This window comes from Sander lucioperca, chromosome 7, assembly GCF_008315115.2.
Source record: "Sander lucioperca isolate FBNREF2018 chromosome 7, SLUC_FBN_1.2, whole genome shotgun sequence".
Lineage (NCBI taxonomy): Eukaryota > Metazoa > Chordata > Actinopteri > Perciformes > Percidae > Sander > Sander lucioperca.
This window is the reverse complement of record NC_050179.1, coordinates 12,248,907-12,264,840: the sequence shown is the minus strand read 5'-3', so window position 1 is coordinate 12,264,840 and position 15,934 is coordinate 12,248,907. Positions and strand designations below refer to the sequence as shown.

Below are 15,934 nucleotides of genomic sequence, written 5' to 3'. Positions count from 1 at the left end.
AATATAGTGATAAAGTTTGTTATTGTAAAAGTTTCATCACTACAGCATCAATACTGCCCATATCTGTATATATCACAATCATTTTTTAGGCAGGATTTAGAAACGGGCAAAAGAAATTCGTTGTGTCATCAGCTTGTCCAGCTTTAGTTTGAGGGCAGTGTTGATGTTGAACATTTGGGAGCTGTTTACTATTTTAAAGTCCTAACATATTATTTAAATCGGGAAAACGTGCACTTATTTTAAAATGAATAGTAAGCATATCGGATGTCATTTGGGGAGTTTATGCTTCTTAATTTCTTCTAATTAACGTTTTCTTCTTAAATGTATTGTTGCCACTGTTAATCACAGTTGAAAGATTAGTAGTATATCAGCATGCCTAAAGACTTAACAGGATTTTCAATTTCAATGAGACTCCACTTCCTTTACTGATAAAAGTCGATCCTCCTCAACAAATTGTTGAGGTGTAGTGTGTCATTCCCGGCTTGACCTGCATGCTCTCTTGTCCAGCGGCTATATGACGTTCAGGATTCCTACTGGAATGAAAATAAACTCAAGACACGCCAGGATGCGTCTTCAGGCTGGGGGTCCCTTCAGCCTTACGCGGCTGCGCGTTTTGTTTTGGGTCCATTCAGTGTGTCATTCGCAGGTGATGCCAAATGCAGATAAGCAGCCGCCGCTGCCTGTCCTCTGTCTAGACTTGTAACCATGGGCCCCAGGTTGGAATGGCACTGTGACATTTGTCTAAATAGGACCAATTTTATCTTTTTATCACTGACGGGATCAAGACATTATGCACAATTTGCTGTAAATATAGGCCCTGTCTATTTGAAGGCCACGATTTAAAAAAAGAAAATTCACGTGAGGAGGCGAATTAAACAACCCTCATTCTATTGTGTCTGATTCAGTGACCTATGACACATGGCCGAAATGCTTAATAGTATCTTGTCAGCCATCAGTCACTGATACTTGGCTCAGAAATTGAGCAGGCCTAAATATAAGCAGGGCTTAGGTTTGTGAACTGAAGCTTACTAACAGAAGGGCACCCAACAATGTAGGCAACTGAAGATTTGTAACACTTTTCATTTGCCAAATATTTCATTTGTGACAGTCCAACCGTGTAGACTATTTTTGTGTGAGATTTTGGCCTTCTAAAGGGTTGATTATAGTCTAAACGGGGAACTCCTCTTTCCCTTCATACAGTGTCAAGCATTAAGCAGCAGATGCGTTTCCATTTAGGACTAGGCTACCTTAAAACTGATTTATGATTGATAATTTATTTCTTTTTCTTTTTTTAAATGGTCTAAAGTTTTGCGAAACAAATGGAATTTACATGCAGTAATCAGTTAGAACTATGGTTTTATTGATAAGATCGGCTATGTCTGTCCTCATAATAAATAATAATAACTTATTTTCTGGAGAAAACGCGAACAATGCGCATCTCATCTGTTCCATTCATTTACAAGAGTCGATATTGAAACTTACAAATCATGCACATCTACAGTTTGTATTCTGGGTTCCTGATACACATACTGTAACTTTCAGACGTCCAATACAGGCTCACGTCTTTGAATCCCGTTACATATTCACCACGTTATGACAGTTCAGGCATTGGCATCATGGTAGAAGGTCCCATAACTAGAAGCCCATAATGTCCATCAACAGTGTGTCGACGTCCTGCCGAGGTATCCTTGAGCAAGACGGTGAGCTAAAATGTCTAAATGTAAAGGGAATAGTCAGACCTCCAATCCTCCAGTCGGCACCTGAATGTATCATCGAGCATAATCCATCCTGGTCCTTATTTTCGTTTTTCCTTGATTAAATGTCACTGAGGTCTCTGCGCGTCCCCTGCAGAGCACGCGGGTGCGCGCTCGGGGTCTCCAGCTGACCTCGAGGCCTCTTCACGTGTCGACTGGACTCGGCACCATGCTGTTAGGTGTGTCCGGTAACTGAGACGACAGAGAGGTCACATCACTGCCCGAGGAGTTGCCCAGAGAGCCCGACTCAGAGAAAGACACCTGCCGGAGGAAACCGAAGAATTCAGATCAAAAACTGATTTTACGATTTATGTTTTCTAACAGATCGTCTCTTTCTACTGGTGCCACACTTTTCACGTGCCCCCGTAGAGATGCCAACATGTGAATGTGCTCATGTCCAGGATCAATGGGAGCTCCAAATGGATGTAAAAATAGTTGTATAGGCCTATTTCTTTTTTTCCTTTTTTTTAAAGTATCAGGCCTACCTACATAAACAAATCATTGTATCAGTCTTGTAAATCTTTTGAGACCACATCAGCTTATCACGTGGGGGCCTACACACAGTTGAGAAACAGCTTGTTTTCACTTGAATCGTTGGGAAACCAAAGGCGTCAATATTACTTGTTGAAATAATTGTTAAGGCGTTGTTTTTAAACTAAATGAAGACCATCACCATCATCACCACTACTGTGTCATCAATCTATGTCTTAGACCATCAGCTTAATCTGTATCTGAATTACTGAACTTTATTAAATGGCTAATTGAAGTTTAACAAATCCGTCTCTTTCCTTTTCCTTTGTGCATGTACGCCTAGCAGTCCCATTATTTTAAATATAATGTATTGAATGTAATCCTACCAGCTGTTGGAAGGCGGGCTGGTCCAGGTCGCTCTGCAGGGCGAAGTCGCTGAGGGTTTTCCACGGTGGCTGGTAGGTTTGCACCTCCACCGGATTCCCTTGCACGGTGTTGTCGTGCCGGATAGGGCTGCCTGCCACCAGAGGTGTGCCTGTCAGACCCTGCAGATTCTGCAGGAGGAACGAAAACACTCAGTTCGCCCCAAATCTTGGCCAGTGATGTAGTCTGTCTGGACAGTGTAAAGTCACTTCAGGATAACAGATAGTCTGCTGTTCAGCCACATGATGCAGAGATAATAAAAAAATCTTTTTTGTCATTGTGTGGTAACTGACAGACAATTATGCGCAACAACAAACAAAAAAAGGAAGACAAATGTTAACTTTATGATCACCACTAATCTGTAAAAATGCATATTAAAGTTATATGAGCCTGTAAAATAGCCTAAATCTAAATCTGCAAAAGTTATAGGATAGAGTGGGTTTAATGTGGTCTGCTGTGCCAAGAATTCAATTATTTTCCAATTCAAAAATATTTCAGTTAAATAATTCAATTTACTGTTTTTTTCTGATTTATGAAAATATAGCCTAGCCTATCATTTGTCTATATCTAAAATGAAACTGGAATAGAAGAAAATGAAAAAAAAACGAGAAGCAGTTGTTTTACTGTTTCTTTATAGTGTTGTGTAACGAATCATTTTATTTTATTTTTTCCACAATTAGCAATTACTCTTAAGGGTTTATGTATAGTTATCAGCACTTTTAAATATCAAACTAAATCTGGTTTGTTTGTTTTTTGTTCTGGTTTCTCTCCAGCATTTGTCATTTCACTATTTATTTCTTTATATTATCGAGCAAACGTGTAACAATAATATTGCACATGAACATAATTTTGGTCACATGCAATCACACAGACTTGTCTTGAGTTACCTTCTTTTTTTTTTTAAACCAGAGGACGAATTAATTACATGTTTTGCGGGGCAAGAGTGACAGTAAGCTGTAGGCTACTCTACAAATAAGCAGGTGTTGCCCAAAATACACCACTTCTTTTTTTAAGTTATGTAATGAAAGTATACAAACATGAACTCACGGTTTTGTCGCAGTGTTGCTGTGATTGAAGCTGCTTCATCAGTATGGACCTCTTCTTGTCTTTGCAGCGCTTGTTCTGAAACCAGACGCGGATCACCCTGGGGCTCAGGCCGGTCATCTCCACCAGCTGCTCCTTCATCAGGGCGTCCGGTCGCGGGTTGGCGTTGTAGCAGGTCCGCAGGGTGTGGAGCTGCTTCTCGTTCAGCACCGTCCGGATCCGGGTGGTCTTCTCGGACTGCTTGTGGACGTGGTTCCGGTGATGAGGAGGATGCCGGACCGAAACTGGTTCTGAGGTAAAGGAAAAATGTAATTAGAAATTTAAATAATAAATAGGCTAAATAATAAATAGAAAATGTTTTTTTTTTTTTTTTTACGTCTAAGAAATTATAGTAAACTTAAAATAAGAAATGAAGCAACACATAGCTTATGGATTTACAATTATCACCCTCTGCAGTTTATGAAAATATTAGGCAATAGAAATACCAAATATTAGGGTGCTGCAAGGTCACTGCACCCATATACAACTTTCCAGTCAAACTGTAGCCTAGGCCTATATGTAGGCCTAATACAATAGAATCGTAAATTATATTCTTGCCCCGAAAACTTTTGCAAGGACGATAAGCAGTCGTGTTAATGAACATGCTTATAATAATAATAATAATAATAATAATAATAATAATAATAATAATAATAATAATAATAATAATATTTAGTATTATTATAATAAGAATAATTATAATAAGAATATAGAATGCACGAGGTTAGGCCTATCCAGTTACTTTTGTGCACTGTTAGTTTTATAGGTTGATAGTCAACCGGTGTTTACCTGAGATGTTCAGCGGTCTGGTATGAATGTTCCCCGGGCTCAGCGGGCTCCCTGCAGAGGCCCGCTCCTCCAGCAAGCCGTGATCTGCCTGACACAGTAGCTCGTCGTCCCGCAGAGAGAACTCGTCGCCTGGCAGGAGGTGACGGCTGCAAACCGAGCACCGAAAACACTCCATGTGATACACGTTGTCCCGAGCTCTCATCACCAGATCGCTGCTGCAGAAGCCCATGTTACACTTTGCACATTTGATGCCAAATAACCTGAAAAGGAGCACGAAGACTGTATTGGTCTCATGCAATAGCCCTAAAAGCTCTTACATTAAACGAATCTTGGTTCAAGTTCATGTTCAAAAGAAGCGTTAAAAACGGTGAGCTTCGGTCACAGAAAAATAATAATTAAAAAAACGATTGCCTGCAACACAATTCTGATTCAGGTCTTTAAAGTTCATGATGCACAATTTTGCGCACTTTCATTTGCACACCCTGCACATTTGCCCTTGAAGTGGACATGATAATATTATTTAAATTCGTCTCAGTTGCCCCTTTTATATCCACCACTTTCTTTTCTTATCAGCCCAACACATGGCCTCTGAAATTAGGAAAGGAAAACATCCTGAAAACTCTGTTGAACTCCTACCTTGCATAATCTCTTTTACAGTAAGTCTTTCCGTCTCGGACGAAGCAAGTGCAGGTCTCGTCCAGGTACTGGCTGCACTCTGCACACTTGAGGCAGGCTGCATGCCATTCCAGGTCCGGGGAGACTCTCAGGATGTACTGGTCGTGTATCTGACTTCCACAGCCCACACACATTGCGATTCCCGACTTCTCTGTGAGGAGGGGAATGCATTAATGCAACACTGCGCGCGCTCTTTTAATCCCCATGACATCCCTGTTAAACCCCTTTCACCTTAAGGAGAGAAAATGTTGCGCGCGTATCACAACAAACATGTGGGTCCTTCCAGGAAAATTATAGTAATATTATAATGCGGCCACAGGAGCTAAAAATATCACCAATGAACTGCATGGGTCACTTTAAACGCACGAGCACCACCGTTACAATAACAGTTTATTATATAATATATAATGGCTTTTTTGTTTTGTTAGGACAGGTCAGTTGATCGTCCCTTTGTTGCAGATTTCGATATTATTCTGCAAATATCGAAATGAATCGAGCAATTAATCATCAAATGTAAGAGATACGCCGGGCAGACTATGTCTTAAAAAGGAAATTAAACACTCACAACAAACCCCCATGACAATAAAGGAGTAGAAAGAGGAATAACTTACTTTTTGAATGATCCCCCATATCATCCAAGAAAGAAGTATTGAGCAAGATATCCACCATACAGAAGAAATAGCCCAGTGCAAGCCGATAGATGGAGGAGAGGAGCGGCAGAGGAGACCGTCCCGTCCCTGGCTGGATGATAAACTTGTATTCCTCCACCGAGAGGTGGAGAGAAAACAAAGATCCTCGACCAGTGACGTCTGCAAACCTGGACCTCTGTTGGTCCGGGGAGAGGGTGCCATGCAAATCTCCTCCTGGACTTCTGCTCTTTTTTTCTCTTTTGACTCTTTGGACTGGCTGTGAGAGTAATTTTTTCATCTTTTTGTCCCACAGCGCTGCCGACCCATCTCTATTTCCTGAAAGCAACTTCCCTGTTAACTCACAATTGTAGGGGCTTATGTGTGATATCAAGTGTGACTTTAGATGCTATTGTTGTTATTTCCCTTGGTATCACATTCCCTTAATAGGCTATTTATCTAGGAGGCTACGTGTTGTTTATGGTAGCTTATCCCTAAATATCACTGTGATATTGTGTTTTATAGTTGTTTTTGTTGTTTTGGTTAGTTATTTTTGCAAATTAACATTTTATGTTTTGATTCCCTCCAAAATACAGCGTTGAACATGTACAAATGTTTAATATCACAGATTATGATTTTGCTTATTTTATAAATAATGAAAATTATATTATTATTATTATTATTATTATTATTACATTGCTATTATTATTATTATTATTATTATTATTATTATTGTTATTCATTTTTTGGTAAGAGTTTGATTGTTTATAATAAAAACCTTTACAACTTTTCGTTTTTCTTTAGTTTCTGTTTGGTGTAAGTGACTTTAATATAGTTAACCGATAGTCTCACCCTACTGTTGAGAGCCCTCTACTGGATGAAATATCACACAGGCCTAGAGATCTTGGATCCACAGAGCGATCAATAAACTGTAGAATTTGAGATCTAAAACAGATTATTATTATTTTTTGAGCGTATATTATCCATAACTTCGTATAGCCTACAGGGGCTTCACATTTTGTGATTGATAGTTGATAGAAAGACCTGACGACAAATAGCTAAATACTGTAAATATGAAGGACACGATGCATGACTATTTACCATCACCTACACGGCATTATTACTGAATAGAGTAAAAGAGACAGAGGGAAGGAGTGTGTGTGAGAGAGCATGAGCACAATCGAGAAAGAGAAAGTCACATAACATGCGTTCAAAGCAAATAATGGGCCAGGTTTATTTTTTTCAGTTTTCTCTTCTTTTTTCTTGCCCTCTCACAGGCAGAAACATGCAGCCCACTATAAACACAAAGGGCTTATGCCTGCAGTTGAATCAAATGTTGGCTACTAGATCCAACAGACCTGAAAGACTTTCATGCAGGTATCAGGTATTTATATATCCTATAGATTCACGAGGAAAAGGTTATAGCCTAAAAATCTTTCAAAACATTCTAGGATTATGCTATTAAGTTTTTAAAAATGTAATTTGATTAAATATTGACGCGCGCTTCACTGTGTAGCCTAGCCTAATTCAATAGCCTACTGTTTAATAATAATTCAATAAAAAAGTATCTTTCTACACAGAAGAACTTAAAAAAAAGGAAAGCTTTATTTCACATACTGGATTTTTCATGTATTGCAACTAGATATGTGCAATAACATTATTTATGAAAATTAGGCTAATAATATTTATTTGTTACCGGATTAATTGTACTGATTTAAAAGACAATTTAGTTGTTGTAACAGTAGCACTATGATTAAAATCAGAATAGAAAAATAAGCTTTCCAACGAGGATCTAAGCGGTTTCCTACTTTATTTAGTCTCCGAGGGACAAATTGAAATATTTCACCCCTAAAATAACTTTAATGCCTGTTATAGTTATTGCTAGACCACAGCGATGTGTCATATTACTGTTATGAATCAATAAATCGTAAATGTTTCCATATGTTTAACTTATTATAATAAAACTGCAAGCTGCTGTTTATTTTTGATTAAGTTTTGCAGTTGTTTTATTTGTTGCCAAATTGTCGGAGAGAAAGAGCGACAGACCGGAAGTTATGTTCTAAATCTCGCGAGAACTCTTCGCTAACGTCAGATTACCTTTGACACAGTTTTATTCCTGCAGCGCGAGGAACAAGCAGCCAGAAGGGTCCAAGATGAACAGAGCTTTTAACAAAACAAGTCTGAAACAGTTGGTAAGAGTCTGGCAGTTATAACTGAATAACACTTAACACAAGTATTGTATCGATCTGTTAACGTAGCTAGCTATAGCAGACGAGCAGAAGAGCATGACACACACGTCACTTAGCTAGCTCACTAGTGTTTTGCAGCAGTTGCTAGCTTGCTAGCTAAATTAGACATAATGCAAGTCGTGCTCGACTGGCAAGCCGCGATTTTATTTGTGAATGTGTGCGTTACAGCGTTGTTTGACTTGACAGACAAAACGTATGCATCGTGATAAAGCAAGAATGTACGTTAACAGTTTTGTGTATGAGCGAGCGAGCTAGCTAGTGGGAGCATAGCTAGTCTAGCAGTTATGAAACCTCATAACGATGAACAGCAGTTACCAAACTGTGAAACTGTCATTGGCGCAGCAGCTGTTCCCAAAGTGTTATCCAAGGCATTTAATATTCCGTGAGACGTGTAGCAGTATATACTAGTTTATTAAGTAACCAAGCATGTGGTTATGTTATGTTTTCTCGACTTGTTTGATTTCCTTTAAATGACCTTCATAAACTGATGGTGTTAAGTCACGTCCAGATGAGTCTGGTACTATCCTGTTTTACTTTGATAGAGCCTGATGCAGCTGGTTCAGAGGTTGCACTGTTGTAACCATAAAACCTAGACCAGAAATTCAATTGTATTTATGTGACAGGCTGTTCACAACGTGGCACCACCAGATCTCTGGTTTTACTGATGCATGAGTGCATTGAATACTCAGATGTTGACATTTCTTCCAACAGACTGGTGTCCTCCAAAGGTTTCAAAGCACATTGGTGGTTGTAGAGCACAACAATGACAAGCTGACCCCTATTACACTCAATGCCATCACTGCCGCAAGTAAGCTGGGTGGAGAAGTATCTTGTCTGGTGGCTGGAACAAACTGTGCAACGGTAGGCAAAGCTTTTTAGATTGGCCTGCTTAAGGGGTCACTAAACGTTTTGTATTTGTGATATAATGTAGATGTTATTTTGGCATCACCATGCTGAATCAATATATGGATAAATAAAAACACACTAGTGAAAAATGTATAAACTGCATTTGAACATAAGCGACATTGAGACAAGAAGACAATATAGAAGGTGGGCAGGAAACCTAAATACATTTTTTGTCTTCTCAGGTTGTAGAGCAAATCAGCAAAGTACAAGGTGTGAAGAAGGTTCTGGTTGCTCAACATGATTCTTACAAAGGTTCCCTGCCAGGTATGTAACACGAAAGAAACTTGATGCCTATTGTTAATTTAACTTTCACTCACAGATCAAATATATACTGTTTTTGCAAACAAACTGCTTATTATTTGCTGAGTCCCACATTCACAGCTGGATGATGCAGTGCTTGACTTGCTCAAGGGCATCTTGGTAGTAGTAACTGAGGGAGGGGAGATTGTTTTTTAGGGGTGCACGATTCAGAAAATGTCACGATTCGAAATCGATTTTCAGGCTAAAGATTCGATTCAAAATCGATTTTAGATTCGAAAACGATTCTCTAAAAATTCTAAAAAAAAAAAAAAGATTCACAGTCTGTAAATGTAGTTACTTTTCCTATGTGATTGCAGTAGACATACAAAAAAATTATATAATATTATTTATTTATATATATATATGTGTGTATATATATATATATATATATATATATATATATATATATATATATATATATATATATATATATATATATATATATATATATATGTGTGTATATATATATATGTGTGTGTATGTATGTATGTATGTATGTATATATATATATATATATGTGTGTGTGTATATGTGTTTATGTATGTATATATAATAAATTGATTTTTGGAATTCTATGAATCGATTTTGAATCGGTAGAGCTTGAATCGTGATTCAAATGTGAATCGATTTTTTTGCACACCCCTATTGTTTTTAATTTGATCCCTGCTCGTATGTTAAAGCTGGACAGGAGTGGCTCAGCTGCAGCCATAGCCAGGCCTATAGGCTACCTGATTTTGTTTCAACTTTCTGATTCTCTTTTTTTTTTCCCAGAGGAGTTGACTCCACTTATCCTGGAAACACAAAAGAAATTCAATTTCACCCACATCTGTGCTGGTGCGTCTGCCTTCGGAAAGGTAAGTCATGGACAAGAGTGGTACCTTTTTATAATTTGAAATTATATATGAACTTTAGTCGTTCTTTCTCCTCTTGATTCTAAAGCAAGGTTGATTATCACGTATTTCCCTGCTTATTCACCATTTTGTTCTGCAGAACCTGCTTCCCAGAGTGGCTGCCAAGTTGGATGTTGCTCCAGTTTCAGATATCATTGAGATCAAGTCTCCAGACACTTTTGTCAGAACCATTTATGCTGGTAAGTACTGTGATCAGGGTAAAGAAGTAACAAATGTTTTTTGTTTTTTTTATCTTCTCATTAATTCTTGATTAGTATTGATGTGCTTCAGACAAAGTGTTTAATCATGTTACCTGGATTTGGTACAGCCTTAATATGATGCAGATATAACCTAAACACTAGTCAGTTTTTGTAACAGGAAGTTTTCATTGATGATATCGTTGTGCTTTTAAAATATTGCATGTTAATACTATTTTGATTACACAGGAAATGCTCTCAGCACCGTGAAATGCAATGAGCCGATCAAAGTCTTCACGGTCAGAGGGACATCCTTCGAGGCAGCTCCAACAGAGGGAGGAAGTGCTGCATCAGAAGATGGTACAGTATCTTACAGATTCATCCAGAGAGCTCTGAGACAGACACACTTTATTATGGATGTTTTAGTATTGATTACCTTTGTGGGGTAATGATGATGAACTACTTTTGATGATGTTTTTATAAAGCAAAAAGATACAGTATACCACCACGAAACAACTACAAATGTTATTTGTTTAACATTACAAATTATATTTTAATACCATGTCCCTTTTTGTCATTTCTGATCCCCTTATCTGTTGACTGCAGTTGCTGCTCCTTCTCCCGCTGGAATTTCTGAGTGGCTGGAACAGAGTCTGACAAAGAGCGACCGTCCGGATCTGACCAGCGCTAAAGTTGTGGTGTCAGGAGGTTGGAAATCTTTTTGTGTTCTCAATTACAAATTATGGCCATGGATATGTCTCCACTTTCTGTGTTTGTAGTAGTTCGTTGGGGTTTGTTGAGGATTCATTAGCGTGTGCTTTAAGAAAAGAAAAGAAAAGAAGTTTCACAAATGGTGTGTTTTTTTCCTAGGAAGGGGCTTGAAGAGTGGAGATAACTTCAAGCTACTTTATGACCTTGCTGACAAGATGAACGCTGCAGGTAAAGTATGGGATTTTCATTTTGTGTTAGCAATAACCTTAATTTTTACCTTTTTAATCTTTTTTACTAAAGTAGAGTTTAAATTGCATAATATTTCTTTTTTTCCAGTTGGTGCATCCAGAGCAGCAGTGGATGCTGGGTATGTCCCCAATGACTTGCAGGTTGGACAGACGGGCAAGATTGTAGCACCGGTAAGATATTAGTTTTCTGAAGTGGTTATTTGGATTTATGTTGACTTGTCCAGCAAATCAAGAAAGTAATCAATGGAAAGTTTTAAGTAGCAAAATGTAAACAGTTACCTTCAAAATCATGTTCAAAGGCACAAAACACTTTTGACGAATGCATGTTTGCCTTTTCACAGAATGGTTGCAATTCAATATGATGAGGCTGGCTGCTCTGCCCTTTTAAAAAGGTTAACTTCCCATTATGCGATTCAGCCGGGCTACCCCGGCTGTGATTACCCACACATTTGGCCCTGCAAAATGTACTTGATGGCACATTTAGGGCCCTAAATGATTTAGCTGGTCCATTAAAGCAGAGTGCAGTGGATGTCTGGTCAGAGCCTCAGGCCAGGCCAGACTGTTCATATTGGATTTTCCAAATGCTTGTTGAATTTGGCTAAGTTGATTAAATATAATTTAAATCTTGATTTTGTTTGTTTTTATCACCCTACCAATCTAAAAATGTTGTGCAAGATTTACTTTTTATTTACATGTATACGTGTAAGATAATCTCTGCTGATTTAAAGTACAATTTATCATCACACAGCTTAGTGTAAACATCAGAATCAAGTGTCTTTGAACAATAGTTAGTCTCTGAATAGAATGTGTTAGAAACAGCTTGACAGTGTTGGAGTGTAGTTGTAACATGCAGGTCACTTGCCATCACATCGACACTCTTTCCACTGCTAGGTGATTAAATCCAGACACGTATTAATTGATTTCACTGATCTAGGGATGGTGTTAAAATGTTTAATGAACCACACACTTTATATTTATATTTTAGTAAAAAAAAAAAAAAAAATATCAGTTTGGAATGGCCAAAAGCACCTTGCTTGAACCGTCCTTTCTCATGAGTTTTCATCATCCCATACAGTACTTATGTTTAGCTTTATAAACTGGTCATGTAAGAGTGTACACTTTGCAGATTGTGTTTCTTTATGAATTTCTGCAGTTATGAGTCACTGTTGTGTTCATACATTGATACTCTGCTCTTCTGAGACTTCAGCTGCAACATTAAATAAGCACTGAAATATTCATATGGCAGAGATGGTTTTCCCAGCGGGTTTGGGGAGATATGCGGACGGCTGACCCTTTGCACGCTCGCCCCAGCAGCACACTGATACATTACACACTTGTGGTCATTATACCATCAGTCAGCTCTGCTGTACTGTAGTTCTGAAGTGTACCTTTTCCAAAGGCCTGAGATTACACTTTATGTTTTCAAGCAAGTAACCCTTGTTTGGTTGGTTTCGGTTTGTGTCCACAGGATTTGTACATTGCTGTTGGTATCTCTGGAGCTATTCAACACCTGGCTGGAATGAAAGACAGCAAGGTAAAGTCACTGGAACCACATATAAGGATTTTCCCAACCTCCCCTTTTGTACTTTTTTTTTTTTTTCTATGCATTTTCTTTTACCTGTTAATTCCCCCCATATATTAAATGCAACAACATGTTCCACATTTAATATAGATATTATGATATAAAGATAATAGCCTTTAAGCAACACTAAAGCACTTTTCCCGCTTCGGTCCCCCCACAGGTTGGAAGCAGAATTGTCCATTACATTACATTATGCAAGTTTGCCAGATCGGGTAGCGGATCTGTAGTTCGAATGAGACATTATGACAGCGGTAATTCCGCTTCCAACCTGTAGGGGTGGCGAGGCGGGAAAAGTGCTTTAGTGTTGCTTTAACTCTCGAGTTTGGTCACATACATTTGGCAGAATTTGTAAAAACAGCTGTTGCCTTACTACAAAGGTATTAGTACCACATGAAATACAGTTGGAAGTTGCATGTCTGCATTTACATATGTTACACACAATGAGTACACAGCACCCACAAACATAACTCTGGTTGCCCTACCCTTTGTCATGATGTGTGGATGTTTCTGTATTGTTTGCGATTAAGAACTAAATGTTAGGCTGTTGTCATAAAACATCACATTTCTGTGACATTCTGCATTAAAGTCTAAATTTTTATTAGATAAACAATCATTGTTTCTGTGCTTTTGGTTAAGCATAAGACACAGGCAGTTATCATTCTACGCAGTTTGGTGCTAAACATGTTTTTTTTTTATTTAGACTATTGTTGCCATCAACAAGGACCCAGAGGCTCCAATTTTCCAGGTGGCTGACTATGGCTTGGTCGCTGATCTTTTCAAGGTAAGTCTCTGGGATTGATATTGCTGCAGTAATGTCACTATGATCTTCCATTAGGAAAAAAACAAGAAGCAAGTCAAAAACAGCACTCATGCACCTTCTGCCTGGACTTACTCTATGTTTGACAGCCAAGAGTGCAGAGTGATAGTCAGAGTATAACATTTGCTTTCTCACTGATGAATTTTGCACGATGCCTTATTCCACCTAATGGAAATGTGCAACTGTTGAATTATTAAGTTCTTGAATTAATCAGAGGAGAGTTGTGGCTGCACTTGCCGTGAAGAGAGAAAGACATTAGCCCCTCAGAAGATATAACAAGTGATCAATAGTTACTAAAAGGTGGCTTCAGTTTTGTATTCACCTTCTACTTGCCAGGCTTTTTACACGCTCAGTTGCTTTCTTGTATCTAGCTGGTACTTGAGGATAGTGATCCAGGAGTGTTGGCACGACTAACACTGGAGTCCAGTGCTGCTTGTGAAAGGCTAGTATGTTGTATTTTCATGTGTGTCCTGTTGGTCATGTTTTATTTAGCCCCTCAGTAGTCATTGAGCAGCCCAGGTGTCCCGACAAACTCTGTAGAAGTGATTAGTAATAATAGCTAGTGGCAGTAGAGTTGTGACCTACTGGGTGCGATCACCTTACATGTGATCACTCCTCAGATAGCTGATTAAAATGGATGGGCTTTCTACTTTTCCCCCAAATGGACAATTGATACCATGGACCAACTCAGTGACTGATGATTCTGTTCTGAAGTTGCTCGACTCCCAAGGAGAGCCATTTGAATACTTTTGTACTTATATTACCATAACATGCTTTTTGAACTTGTCTTCTTTAAAACTACATGACTGGCATTATCAGCGTGTTAACTTATGGGCCAGATGCCTCCCCTGTAGAATCTTGCTCTGCATTTATCAACCTTGCAAACAATGTGATACATGATTGCAACCTGCTGCGGTCGTGTTAAATCTCAGATGAAAGTCAGTGGGCTCATTTAAACCGTGAGCACCAGTTTGTTTAATAAACTCATAAATCTTATTTTATGGTATATGCCGGGGATGAAATTACAGATGCTGGAGAATATTTATTCCCACATGTAAAGCCTGGGAATATTTCAAGTGGTCTTAGCAGTTATTAATGTAAAATAAAACTTCATGTAAATGCCTAAAATATGTCCACAGTTTAGTTAACAAGTGATTTATTTAAAAGTACACTGGAGCAATTACAGACATGTAGCTTGACTTTTCAGTACTGCAGCAAATTCCTGCAGCAACTACTGTACACTTAACAGAAAATATTCTCTGAGTTTGCCGTAATGTCAGTGAAAATTGTGCGTAGATTTAAGTCTCTGCAATGTTTTCTCTTCAGGCTGTTCCTGAGATGACTAAAGCACTGGACAAGTGAGGAGAAACAAAGTCCCACAAACTTCCATCGCACAGCTGGAGCCTGCAGTAAGAAGACTATAGAGGGCGACCGCCGGCACCTATAGCCACTGCCTTAACACATTTCTGAAGCTGTGAGTGTTTGCGTGAAGAAATAATTTTCACCAACATCTCTCTGACTGGACACAGAAGAACATTCTCAATCTAGAAATAAAAGCCAGTTTTTATAAATGCTATACATGCATTAAATATCAAGAATTAAGCTTGTACCTACCTGGGGGCAGTGTTTTATGCCTTTTAGTAGTACACATGTTGTAGTTTGTATTTAATTTTCTGGTACAGCAAAGGACATCTTTGGGAACACTTGACTTGTCTCTAACGTTGTTGACTGTAAGATTTAGCTCTTCAAGCAAACCTATAGGATGTGTACTCACTGAGATGCTCTTGGAAAATAATGTATTAAATTGACAACTAATAAGTTCTCATTTTGCCATGTTTTCTCTTTATTTTATTCATTGTGCAATGCCCTCTTTCCATGATCAAGATTAGAAAATGCCTGTTAATGGTACAACAATAAACAAGGTTAGTTTCGATATTTAAGAGGCAAATCTTGAAGGTTCATGCTGTAATTTTCTTTTCGTCATTTCCACTTAAGTCTCTTGCTGTTTTTGGCTGTGATTAACCCATTCAGAAATATCTACACAGCTTCCAAACATTAACATCATAAAAGGTAATATTTTAGACCTGAATGATTTTCAAATTAATCATGTGCAGGTAGCTTTTCAATGAATTTGGTGCATGTGGGACATGCTGTTCTCAGTAAACGTGGACTCAGCTGGGTTTGGTCAGATTCCAGTCATGGCACCTGGATAA

General features: G+C 38.4%; 2 protein-coding genes across 2 annotated transcripts; one reads left to right on the top strand and one right to left on the bottom strand.

The window, feature by feature from the left end:
• Nucleotides 1–1,339: 1,339 nt before the first annotated feature.
• On the bottom strand, nucleotides 1,340–6,022 carry isl2a (ISL LIM homeobox 2a). The gene is made up of 6 exons (XM_031283062.2): nucleotides 5,807–6,022; nucleotides 5,157–5,346; nucleotides 4,521–4,780; nucleotides 3,696–3,982; nucleotides 2,612–2,779; nucleotides 1,340–2,015 (listed from the first exon to the last, which is right to left on the bottom strand). Exons 1-6 carry the CDS (start codon nucleotides 5,862–5,864, stop codon nucleotides 1,899–1,901), a joined length of 1,080 nt encoding a protein of 359 aa, XP_031138922.1. The 5' UTR covers nucleotides 5,865–6,022; the 3' UTR covers nucleotides 1,340–1,898.
• A 1,848-nt stretch (nucleotides 6,023–7,870) lies between these two features.
• Nucleotides 7,871–15,542, top strand: etfa (electron transfer flavoprotein subunit alpha). The gene is made up of 12 exons (XM_031282809.2): nucleotides 7,871–8,013; nucleotides 8,782–8,931; nucleotides 9,159–9,240; nucleotides 10,048–10,130; nucleotides 10,267–10,366; nucleotides 10,613–10,723; nucleotides 10,970–11,071; nucleotides 11,234–11,302; nucleotides 11,411–11,493; nucleotides 12,791–12,856; nucleotides 13,605–13,685; nucleotides 15,048–15,542. Exons 1-12 carry the CDS (start codon nucleotides 7,975–7,977, stop codon nucleotides 15,081–15,083), a joined length of 1,002 nt encoding a protein of 333 aa, XP_031138669.1. The 5' UTR covers nucleotides 7,871–7,974; the 3' UTR covers nucleotides 15,084–15,542.
• Nucleotides 15,543–15,934: the final 392 nt, after the last annotated feature.